Source organism: Quercus suber, unplaced genomic scaffold (assembly GCF_002906115.3).
Source record: "Quercus suber isolate HL8 unplaced genomic scaffold, Cork oak 2.0 scaffold_161, whole genome shotgun sequence".
Taxonomy (NCBI): domain Eukaryota; kingdom Viridiplantae; phylum Streptophyta; class Magnoliopsida; order Fagales; family Fagaceae; genus Quercus; species Quercus suber.
The window spans coordinates 187,685-200,714 of NW_027069622.1; the positions used below are offsets into that span (position 1 = coordinate 187,685).

At 34.3% G+C, this 13,030-nt stretch overlaps 1 protein-coding gene across 3 annotated transcripts; it reads left to right on the forward strand.

The window, feature by feature from the left end:
* The first annotated feature begins 7,657 nt into the window (after positions 1-7,657).
* LOC112010682 (serine/arginine-rich splicing factor RS41) lies at positions 7,658-12,378 on the forward strand. Of its 3 annotated transcripts, none has more exons than XM_024043030.2 (6): positions 7,658-7,791; positions 9,046-9,190; positions 10,816-10,928; positions 11,350-11,582; positions 11,762-12,031; positions 12,130-12,378. In XM_024043030.2, exons 2-6 carry the CDS (start codon positions 9,085-9,087, stop codon positions 12,188-12,190), a joined length of 783 nt encoding a protein of 260 aa, XP_023898798.1. In that variant the 5' UTR covers positions 7,658-7,791; positions 9,046-9,084; the 3' UTR covers positions 12,191-12,378. The 3 variants fall into 3 exon arrangements, with proteins under 3 accessions (XP_023898798.1, XP_023898799.1, XP_065633736.1); XM_024043031.2 differs by having other exon boundaries at positions 7,661-7,791; positions 8,985-9,190; XM_065777664.1 differs by lacking the exons at positions 7,658-7,791; positions 9,046-9,190 and adding an exon at positions 10,412-10,643.
* Positions 12,379-13,030: the final 652 nt, after the last annotated feature.

A 13,030-nucleotide genomic window follows, 5' to 3' on the forward strand; every position in this document is an offset into this window, starting at 1 on the left:
TTAATTAATCTCAAACTCATGGTCATGGTGATAGTTAACACTTAACATTTTGACAAGAAGGGGAAGATCCAATTAAAAGGAAAATAAATTTTATAGATACATGAAAGGAAGATAAGAGCAACACAAACTACAAAATTAGTGTGTGTGTGTCTCCTTACAATAAGTTTAGCTTGATGTTTGGATTAATGTGGAGCTTCCACAAGCTTCGTGGAACCATCAATCATAATCATGGTTAATTATTTTATTGGGAATTTGGGATCTAACCAAAAATTTGGTATTTTCCCCAAGATGATAATCAATGACTACGTAATTCTGATGAAGATTGTACATTTGTAAATATACGGCAGAATTTTTTAATTTTTAATTACATGGAGAAAATTTTTAAAGGGGATGCTTTCAAGCACACAATTATAGAGTTCTTTTGGTTGTTTTTTAGAGAATTATAGCCTATCCCTTTCGACAGGATGACGAGTTTGGTAGTTGATTTAAAAAACCGTTTCCCAAGATTAAAAAAAATTTATGTGACAACTTGGGATTATAGCCTATCCCTTTCGACAGGATGACGAGTTTGGTAGTTGATTTAAAAAACCGTTTCCCAAGATTAAAAAAAATTTATGTGACAACTTGGGTTTTGGGTTTTCAAAATTGGTTTTCTTATAGTGTTTTGAGAATTTGTTCTCTAATTGGTTTTTTTTTTTAATTGTTTTCTCACCCCAAAAAACTGATGAATCTGTTTGGCACGATATTTTCTATTTCAATTTTTTTTGCTCAATTTGTATTCTCTTAAAATAGATGCAAATCCCCGCAATCAACACAATCAGCAAACCCATGACAGGAAATCCACACAAGTGACAAGCACCCAAAACTTTCTCAAAAACTTAAACGACTGTGACCTAATAACCCATGACCATAACCTACAAAAGTAACAAAGCCCACTCTCACCCACAACCATCGATGGCCGCACAATGATGATCCACGTCCACGAACGACCATCAACAACGACAATCTATGGTCATAAACCACACAACCTATTAGTATCTATACTACTATTAATATCCACGAACAACGTCCATCAACAATGACAATATATGGTCGTAACCCACACAACCTATTAATATCTATACTATTATTTAAAGAGTTTTTTCTATTTGAAATCCTCATTTTTTGGGTTAAAAAATGCATCCACATTTCTATATTTAAGTAGAGATAAGGGTCGTCAATGGGCCGGGTCGGGCCGGCCTGGCCCATTTTTACTTGGCCCATGGGCACAATGGGCTGGACATAATAGGCTATTAACTAGTTAATGGGCTGGGTCGGGCTGGGCCGAAAGAGGAAACCTTAGCCCATGACCCTGCCCATGGGCAATGCCCATTTTGTCTTTAGCGAGTTGGGCTATCGGGTTGGGCCTAATGGGTCACTTATGGGCTTGTGTTAGCATATTATTTTATTATTTTTATAAGGAAAGAATCAATTTTTTATAAGAAAATAATCAATCTATTTTTTAAAGGAAAGAATTTAAGAATTTAATACTTAATTACAAATTTTTTACAGTCAAATCTATTTAATTTTTTGTTTTGTTGATGAAAACCTATTTAATTTTTTTATTTATTAAGGCTTTAAATAGTTTTTTTTTTTTAATTTTTATCTTTAATAAAAAAATGTCAAATGGTTAATTCAAATTTGATAGACTACTAGAAAAATATATATTTAGTAAACTAAGTTTAGCACAATTACTTTAGATATCTTAGTGATTGAGGGAGTTCTCTTGAGAAATTCCTCTATGATATCTCAAGATCAATCCTTCATACACTTCCTATATATTTTTGTTATGAATTATGAGTTATTAGGTTGGGTTAATGGGTTAGGCCAACGGGCTGGGCTACTGGGCTAGCCCACTGGGTACCCATGGGCATAAAAACTAGCCCATGGCCTGACCCACTGGGCTAGTGGGCTACCCATGGGCCTCAATAACAATGGGCCGGGCCGCCCATTAGCCCGGTGGGCCATCGGGTTTCTGGGTCGGGCTGTGGGCCATGGGCTATTTGATGATTCTTAAGTAGAGACAAAACTAAAGGATAATTCGGTATAAATTCAACTCTAACTCCCTCTAAAATATTGTCTAAAAAATAAGGTCATTCTCCTGTTAATTTTCAATTTTTTTTTATGCACTTATAAATTAGATTCTCAAAATAAAAATTATATATAAAAAATACAAACACAAATTTTTTTTTTTGGCTAAAAAATAGGACCATTAAAAAAAAAAAAAGCCTCATCACACATGCGAAACATATGTGATAAGGCTAGTATATATAAAAGTAGAGACCTCATGTAGGAAAGTATGAGGTTCTGCCAAGAGGTGTATTCAATGCAAAGGGAATTGAAATATTCTCAAGTGCTACGTCATAGATAAGAACAAATTAGATATTGACTTTTTGTTTCATTTGATTTGATGTTTCAAGACTTTGCTAATTTTGGTTCAATGTTTCAAGATTTTTCATTCTTCACACATGGAGATCTCATGTGAGAAAGTATGAGATTCTATCAAGTGACATATTCTATACAAAGAGAATTGAAATATTCTCAAATGCCACATTATAGATAAGAACAAATTAAATATTAACTTTTATTTCATTTGGTTCGATGTTTCAAGACTTTTCTAATTAAAAAATAAATATTATTTATATCATTTAGTTCAATGTTTCAAGACTTTTCATCCTTCACACATACCTCATGTAAGAAAGTATGAATTTCTATCAAGTAACATATTCTATTCAAAGAAAATTGAAATATTCTCAAGTATCACATCATAGATAAGAACAAATTAAATATTGACTTTTTGTTTTATTTGGTTTGATGTTTCAAGACTTTTCTAATTAAAAAATAAATTTTTTTGTATCCTTTATACTATAAAAGCAGAAACCTTATATGGGAAAATATGAGATTCTACCAAATGACATATTCTATACAAAGAAAATTGAAATATTCTCAAATGCCACATCATAGATAAGAATAAATTAAATATTAAATTTTTGTTTCATTTGGTTCAATATTTCAAGACTTTTCTAATTAAAAAATAAATATTCTTTGTATTTTTAGTTCATTGTTTCACGACTTTTCATCCTTCATATATACACACAAAACTCTTTACACATACCCACTCATAGTTCTTCATGCCATCCCATGTCAAATACATACAAATAAAAAACGATGTCATTTACCTTCAATCTTTCGACGACACCTACCTAGCTCTAACATTATTGTTTTATCTAATCCTAACTCATATGAGTTGGCTACAACCAAAGAAGGTAGCTTGCATTTTTTATTGAGTGACAAAGGCAATTACGATTTTGATATTAAGGTCGGACGTTATGGATTTATGAATTTTGTAAATGATGTGATTGAATGTGGGTGTTTGGGATGTGTATTTTATTTTAGGCTGTGTTTGTTTCGCCGAAAAATACATATTTTCCAGAAATGCTATTTTCCGGAAAAGGAAAATATTTTTAAGTGTTTGGTTGAATTATGAAAATTGTTATGGAAAATATTTTAATGTGTTTGGTTCTATTAGGAAAATGCTATTTTCCGGCAGCAAATTCCGGCAACAACACAACAACAACAACAGCAGCAGCAAATTCCAGCAACAACAACAACAACAACAATCAGTTCATCAAAAAAAAAAAAAAAAAAAAACAACAACAATCAAATTAAAAAAAAAAAAAATTGAGAGATCGAGGAAGAGAGAGCGTGGAGGCGATGGGTCGGCAATTGAAGGCGATGGGTCTGGTTTGTGGATCGGCGAGCTCGAGGAGGCAATGGGTCTGGGTTGACGACGAGGTGCGATGGCGCGATCGAGGAGGCGATGGGTCTAGGTCGAGCGGCGTTGGAGCGATCGGCGCAGTGCTGCGATTTTCCTTTGATTAATCGGCGCGATGCGATGGCGAGGTGCGAGACCGGTGCGATGGCGAGGTGCTGCGATCGGCGCGAGACCGATGCGATGGCGCAGTTCGTGGGTTTGTCGGTTCGTGGCGCCGGCGAAGTCGAAGGCTCGTGAACGCAGGCGATGGGCTGTGGCGTTGGTTCGTTCTCTCTCTCGCTCTCTCTCTCTCTCTCTCTCTCTCTTCGGTTTGGTTCGTTAAGGCTCTCGCTCTCTCTTTTCCAGAAATCATTTGAAGGGAAAATAAGGGCGTAAAATGATTTCCGGGTCAAAGGAGTAAATACGGTCAAACTGAAGCTGATTTTTCAGAAAATAAAATTTTCCTTTCCTGCCAAACACTGGGGTCAGGTGGTAAATGATTTCCGAAAATCATTTACCACCAAAACAAACGGACCCTTAGAATTAAGGAGAAACAAAAATACACATTCTATATCAATGAACTCATTACTAATAAAGTTTTATAACAATTATGCTATAATATAGACATAACATTATCTAAAACCATTTTACATAAAACATTAAAATATTATGAGTGCATAGCACAGGCAACTTACTAGTTACCATCAATGGCAACGACTCAAAAGTAATGACAACCCACAACCATTTGTTAGAGAGAGAGAGAGAGAGAGAGGCTAGGACTAAAAGCTAGTTTGCAAAAGGAGAAAAACAAATTTTATGATATTTATATTATTTTTTGTATGTACAGTGAATTTGAGTTGAGAAAATGAAGATAGAAAACATAGGTGTTTTTTGAAAACTGTTTTGCATAGTAATTTTGAAAATAGTTTTCTTCTAAAACCAGTTTACCAAAAGGAACAACATTTAGGGGGACTCACTAATTTCTGTAATTAAATCACCAAAACCATTTTTAAATTGCTCTACCAAACAACCTTACTATGAGGACTATCTTTTTCATATTTGTAAGTAAAGAAAATCCTAAAGTGTGGGTGATAATATTGTGCCCTCCCCATTTGGGAAGACTGTAGCGGCTCAGGGTGAGAGAAGGGGCCCATCCCTATTTATTTATATTGCACATAGCCATAGAGAGCTGTAATCCTGAAGCCTCATGACCCTATAAATTATAAAGTGTGCTAAGCCCGATAACCAATAATTAATAACAAATAAATAACTAGGCTATAATTTTTTTTTTTTGGGAGAAAAAACTAGGCTATAACCTTGTTTGCTGTTGCATGATCCATAAGCAATATAGGACCATACAGTTACATGATCAAAGCCCCCTCCCAACCCAAAGTCCATGACCCTACCAACATAGTGTGTGTTTAGCATAAATTATTTTTGTCAACTTATTTTACTATTCAGCTTATTTTTACTACTATTTATGAAACTTACTGTATTATTTCAGCTAACTTTTATTTTTATTTATAATACTTTCAATAAAAAAATTTCGATTTAAGTAAAATAAACGGATTTCAAACACACATATAGATAATGTATATATAGCAATGTGGTATGAAAATTACAGGCATATTGTTATCAATCATGTCTATATCCAAATTTGGTCCAATTTGATATGCAAGAAGCTTCTCCCAGGCCAGGTGACCACTACGTACATACTTGAAGTTCACATGCTTAAACGGGGAGATGGAATGTACAATCCTAAACCTTGAGATAAAATTCCACAGGCTACTAGAGAGAGTTGCTTCATAACATGCTACGTATTCCCGCTTGCACAATATAATATGCATAACAAATGTTTGGTTGACACTACTTACTTAATTCCATGATATGGCATTGCCTGGTAGCATGAAAACATATCTTGAACTACATTTCAGGTCACTTGGACAACTTTTAAATTCCGCATTAGCACAACTAACTATTTCAAGGTGATCAAATTGTAGGGAGCATAAAATCCTTAATCTTTTTGCAAATATTTCATACATTTCTTAGGCCAAGAGCATTTTAACTCAACTTAGTAAGCATTTCTTAAAGCCGTTTGGTTGAAGATTTCTAATGTCGTTATTTAGTTTTAAGTATTGTGGAAATACTTGTTTAAATATTATAAAAATACATGTTTGAGTATTATAAAAATACGTATAAAAAGTGTTATTGTTATTTAAATAGTGAAAACTGTTATTTAAATACTAGTACCAAACCACCCCTAATTCTTTTAATAAAAATATCTAGGATTTAAATTATCGTCCGTCAACTATCCAATTTAAAAATATAATAAATAAAAGCCAAAGTAACTAACTTGTTTATTTTGATAAACAAAAAAAAAAAAAAAAAAACATTTAAAAAACAAAAGGAATTACAAAAAGGAGAGCCACAAACCTTTGCCATGATGACAAAAACAAAATAAGGAGGGCCGCATCGAAGTCGCTAACTACAAAAGCAATATCAAGGCAAGTGCATACTTTGATACTTGTGCATGCTACAAAATATCAGCCTTTGGGCAATTGCCTAGGGACCTTAAGGAAGAAAAAAAAAAAAAAAAAAAGTCCATAACTTTGCTCCTAAAATGTAGTAATGCTATACTTGTTCAAAAACTTCAAAATATATATATATATATATAGGATACTTTTGAATTCTTTCTTTGGAAAAAAAGTGCTTCTCTAGCTCAAAATTAAGAAATTTATGTATTTTTCTCTCTATCTCTCTTAGATAATCCTTTAATCACCCTCCCTTCTCTCCCCCCCCCCCCCTAAAAAAAAATCCTATCTTCTCATAAAAAAAATGATTGAAATATAGATAGATATACAATAAATCACTTAGAGTCATTGTTTTAGGCCTTAAATCTTGTTGAGTCAAGCCTAACAGCATAATCTTCTCAGTTTTCTTTTATCTATCGAGTTCAACTTCAACCTTATGGAGTTCAAAAACAACTAAAGTCTCAGATTTCTTTTGAATAATAAATATATCTATTGAGAGAAAAATCATAAAGAAAATCGGATTAAAGGCTCTATCAAATCTCTTGGAAGCACTAACAACTTACTATCAAAACTATGGGACTAAGAGATGACACTATCCTTATTGAACAACTCATAATTACCAGTCTCATTGTGGAACTTAATGCTTTTAGTGTGGTCCATTTTTTTTTTGTTGAGAAAACAGTGTAGTCCAGTTGATCACTAATGATACATCTAATCTCTTAACGAAACCTTTACTAATTGATTGCACGAACCACTTGAGAACTTTCCCCAACAAGTATATTGAGCATGTGTATTGCAAAGCTAACAAGTGTACTAATGCACATTAATTTTACCCACAATTTTTTATCTTTCAATGAACCACCACTTGTGATAAAGAATCTGCTATTTTTTTTTTAAAATTATAAAACTTAGCTAAGTTATAATAAACAATTTTTTTCCATCAAAATTATAATAGACTTATTCTTATTCTCGGGTTCAGATTAAGTCCAGTGTCCAATGAAATTGAACCCGTTGGGATTGTGAATCATCCGACCGGGTCTAGTGCACCAAACCTCCCCCCTTATCCTCTTTCATCCAAAAAAATGAAAAAAAAAAATCATTAATTAAGACATAAAACATTGGGTAAATTATATCCCCTAGGTTTTAGGAAATTACATTATCCCCAAATGTTCTTACCTTTGCACTATTAATAAATGTTAAGACAGATAAGCTCATAAATAAAACACTCTCATTTTAATGGAATATTCGGTTTTAAGAAAGTAGAAAGTAGAAACTACGCAATTCCTATCAAGAACGAACGCCGTCGTTTTATATACTTTTACTCGCTTTTAAACCTTTGTACTCGAGCTAGCTACGCAAAAAGATTTCAATCGAGAGCGACAGTTTAAAGGTCCAAACTAAACTGTCCCTAGGGTTTTTCTCTCAGACCTCTTCCATCGCAAAGCAAAGCTTCATTCACAGCCACAGGTACCAAACCCTAACCCTAACCCATTTATCGCTGATTTCAACGGATCTGACTCTGTTTCTCACTACTCTTAACTGTTTCTGCTTCATTTTTAGCTAAATCTGACGAAAATTGTTTGTGCGCTATAAATCTTTATTCTCTGATCTAAGCTTATTTGATTCTGCTTTACTCTTAATTAAATTGCTTCGATCTTTTTGCTCTGAATTTATTAGTACTTCTATGGAGAACTAATAATAATAATTATTTAATTATTATAATTAATTCATATATGTGTGTGTGTGTGTGTGTGTGTGTGCGCTTGTGTATATTTTTAAATTAAAATTTTCTGAATAGGTTTTAGCTTCAGAATTAGATAGAAAAACTCAAAGAAGTCCCAGTGGTCGTGAATGAGTTCAAACTTAATTTTGTTTTTAATTTTCTGTAAGTAGAAAAATTCATTAAAAGAAAGAAGCTTCAAAGGGGCGCGCGAAGTTTTAGTTTTGAATTTTTTTTTGGGTAGTTGTATATCAACGAGATAAATATTTAGTCGATATGATGATCACTTTGTTTTTTCCGGTTCTTAACGGGTTCAGATTTTTTTTTTTTATTTGATAAATTACACGTGCACCCAATGGGTTTTGGACCTACAATCTGGCCTCTGCTGTTTTCTATAGGGAGATGAGGTGTCATATGAGCTAGAATTCATATGGGTATAGTATGAATTATTGTTATGAAAATCTTGTTTTCCCAATTTAATAATTAAAAAAAAAAAAAATTGTGATTTAGAAGACTTATCATACTTGTGCCTTGGATTATTGTCTTAAAGTTCTAGGAAACACTGACACTTCATTTAGGGTGCTATACCCATGTCATCCCGGTATTGTACCAGCTGTTTAATGTTATAATTTTTTTAGAAATTGCTTGTGTCGCTGTGTCGTACCTGTACCCGTGCTGGTACGGCAGTACCTATGTCTGTGCATCCTAGATAAAGTTTTTCTTACATGTTGGAGAGTATATTAGTATAAACATTGTGTATTAATGAGTGGATGCTTGCACTAGAGCAATTTGTGTGCACGCACATGACTAGCTATGATAAGATGAGTTTGATTATATATCCTTGTTCATGTTTTCTCTAGATTGATTTTTTTTTTTTTTTTTTTTAAATTGAGCAAGTTTGGAAGGTAATTAAGTAAACCTTTATATGAACATTTTGTAGGTTGGTTTGACAAAGTGCTTATATACTTCTTTGTTTTGTGTCCACCTGCTTTTCATTAAAGGGTGACAACAACTTTTGACTCGGTTGGAACACAACGAATATGAGGCCCATCTTTTGTGGTAACGTTGAATTTGATGCCCGGCAGTCTGATATTGAGCGACTTTTCAGAAGATATGGGAGGGTTGAGAGGGTGGATATGAAGTCTGGTATGTTTTTTTTTTCCTACTTTTGTTATTATTAGTTTCTGATCTTTCATTACTCCTAGGCTACATTTGCTGTTCAGTTACTTGTATCTGATTACTCTTTGTTGCTCTATTTAATAGATAATGGTTTGTGATTTCCAATACTGTGTTATTTTGTACACTTTGAGTTTATTTTGAATGGTCAAGCTATTAGAAAAAGTGAAATATTCCTTAAGCTGTGGTTGCAGTGATTTCTTGATTACAACATCGTATTTTAGCCTCTGAGTTATGATGTGTATTATCTACATCTGTCTCCGTCATTACGATAAAAAGTTCGATCCGCATTAATGTGGTGATTTGTGGAACAAGATTATTAGCTACTCATCCTTGTTTCACATATACTGTATGAGTGAATATAGATCAAAGTTTAACAACATTTTATTGATGCTTGGGATTGTTTTTTATAAATATGGTAGAATACAGATTTTATGGTTCAGAAGTTCTACAGCAATGGAGAAATCTAACAGGGACTATTTCTCTCAAACAAATGTGGGCATGACGAATCTCTATTTGGACTACACAACTCAATGATGAAACTGTCCTCTCATGTTGAGTCAGCGGGGTTTCGACATGTTTAAGATTTCAGAAAGGGTAAAATAGTATACACCCATTGAAAATGATTATATTGAAAGAACTCATTGACCCTCTTTTATATCAGTTATGACACCCAACAATGATACTGACCGGTGGTATTTTTGACTTTTTTCTTCAAAATTTGGTCAGTTTTATGGAAAAAAGTACTTTTTACTACTATATCAAAATACTGGGTATGATAAAGATGCCTTTTTCCGCAGTTGTAAAATTATATGTAGTTTTATAGAGGTGGGGGTTGAGTGGGAAAGATGCAGAGGATGCGCACATTTGATGGCAACACCTTCATGCTAGAAAAAAGTGATCTCTTTCTTTCAGCTCATAGGATCATCCTTAGAAATGACATTTAATGTCATCTTATCAATTGCCAAATAAGGGCATAAATTACTAAATAGATTCTTGAGTGCCTTCCATTCAGAAACCAACTATGGAAACTCCAATTGTAATTCACCATCCAATAACTGATATTCAAGAGGGTCAGTATTTAATTCTTTAAAATAATTATTTTTAACTGGGTGTAGATGCTATTTTCCCTTGAGAGAAGCAAGTTACACCAAGTGTAAACCCCCATACTCAACCATTTCTTTGGCGCAGGATTACTTGGAATGTCCATGCTCTTGGATGGATGTGCTTCTCTGCATTTCTTTTCTAGCATGTCCCAAGCTTCATCTTCTTGTATTTTTCAGAAGAATTATTCTGATCTGCCCTAGCCCTGCCATCCTACACTAGCTCAGATACCATTGCTTTTTCATTCCTCATGATTTTTGCTCAGTGTTCAATTTCCGACACGTTTCAACATAGAAATCATGATCACAGCCAATGGCAGGTGTTGTGTTACTTCCTGACAGTTTTTTTTAATACATGTATTTTTCAGAGTTTGATGAGTTGACGTTTCCTCATTTTCTAAACTGTCTCCATGAGCAGAATTTTGTCTTTTGGTAATTAGTTTATATACCTGAAATTGTCCTGCTCTGGTTTCTTAACATTTTATCTTTTAGGATTTGCTTTCGTCTATATGGAAGATGAACGAGATGCTGAGTATGCAATTAGAAGGCTTGACAGGACAGAATTTGGTCGAAAGGGTCGCCGACTTCGTGTTGAGTGGACCAAGGTGATTTTCTATTGGTTGGTGCTCAATATTGATATGTAATCATTTTATGATGTTTGCATTGCATCTTACTTATGAAAAAATGTTGTTTCTCTCTCTCTCTTGCTCACACAAGACACCGAGAAATGATTATAGACATTCTTTTGGATTAAAATTTATTACATCTGATTCATTTCATGTTTATGATGGTTTTGTTGATTATGTCTCCACTACCCTGCAATGTTTATGATCTTAAGTATGCATGTGTGCCTGTCTACACACTCTTGTAACTGTTGCATATTTCTTTGTACTTCTCTGAAGTATTGCCTTTTGTATTAAACATGGCCAAATAGACAAGCTTCATATCTACTTATTAGTGTCCAAAAACACTTCCTTCGTAATTTTACTCAGCTTCCAAACTTAATCTTTAATTTTTGTATTGCAGCATGAACGTGGCATTAGAAGGCCTGGAGGTTCAAGATCTTCAGCTAATGTGAAACCATCAAAAACCTTGTTTGTCATTAATTTTGATCCAAGCTATACCAGAACAAGGGATTTGGAGAGGCACTTTGATCCACATGGGAAAATTTTGAACATAAGGATCAGAAGGAATTTTGCATTTATTCAGTATGAGACACAGGAGGATGCTACCAGAGCATTGGAAGCAACGAACATGAGGTTGTATTTTCCTTCAGCAAATTCTAGACTAGTAGTATGCTTGATTTAGAATTTCTAATTGCAAATCATTACAGTTGCTTTTGAAACAATCCTCTGTAGTAATTAGTCATAGGAGTGCCTGACAATTATTTGCAGACCTGCTTTATATTAATTCTGGTTTACTTATATTTGAGGTGCAGTAAGTTCATGGATCGAGTCATTTCAGTGGAATATGCAGTTCGGGATGATGACGATGAGAGGAGAAATGGGTACAGTCCTGATAGAAGAGGCCGGGACATGTCTCCCCACAGAAGAAGCTATGATCATGGGCGATCCCCAAGTCCATATCGTAGAGATAGGGCAAGCCCAGACTATGGCCATGGACCAAATCTAAGCTCCAGATCTGAACTAAGAGGAAGTCCCAAATATGATAGAGGAGCTGAAAGCCCAGTCAATGGGAGATATGATAGGTTCTAATCTTTCTCAATTTTTTGTTACTGTTCAACCTTGTGTTAATATGCGATTACATGATTTTTACTTCCATCTGTCTATATTGTTGACAATGCAGCCGATCACCACCACCAAGGGAAAGATCATCACCACCGGCAAGGGAAAGATCTCGATCTTAAACAGAAGCAGAGTAGACGTTCCAGTCAAGTGGGTAGTTGTTTGTTTTTTACTGTGTTTCACTTTGTTGCTTGATTGCAAACATTGCAGGGTCCAGTTATCAACTTGTTTTTTGTATTCTTATTGTGATTTAAACTTCTAAGTAATAGGTCTTTAAAAGTACCTGGCCATGGTTTGAACTTTGCTTGCATATCTGGTTTCTTAATCATTATTTTTGGCTGGGTTTGACTTACATCCAATGCACTATTCATTGGATGGAACCTGAACAGGACATATCATTTTCGTGCGCTGTTTAGTGATCGATCCAGTGGTCCGCAGAGTACACCCCAAACCAAACCCAATTGTGCGTTACTTTAATGTTGCGAACCTACTTTGATGTGAGAGGTGGGCATCTCATTGAAAATGCACCTTGTTTTATCATTTCCTCGAAAAGAAGGCTCTCAAAATTGTTAAATTTTTGGGATTGAACCGACATTTTTGCAGTTTCGACACAGTTTCTTGGGTTTTGCTAAATGATGATGTTCAAAGTTTGTTAAATATTTCTTTATATTAGATGGTTCGTAACATGTAATCTTTGCCCAATGCAAACTATTTTGAACACCTGAAGGGGCCTGGGTCATTTTTGGCCGATCCGCCCTGTTTTTTTTTTTTTTTCCCTTCTTTGAGCTTGGTTTATATATATATATATATATATAGACACACCCCACCCTCCCTGGGTCTTGAACTCTAGAACCCCACAAACCCCTTGGTACTAAGACGTAGGGAGGTGCCGTTAGACCAACATGGCATGTACTCAATCTATCTCTATTAGATCAATTGAAAAACTTTCATACCCCTAATAT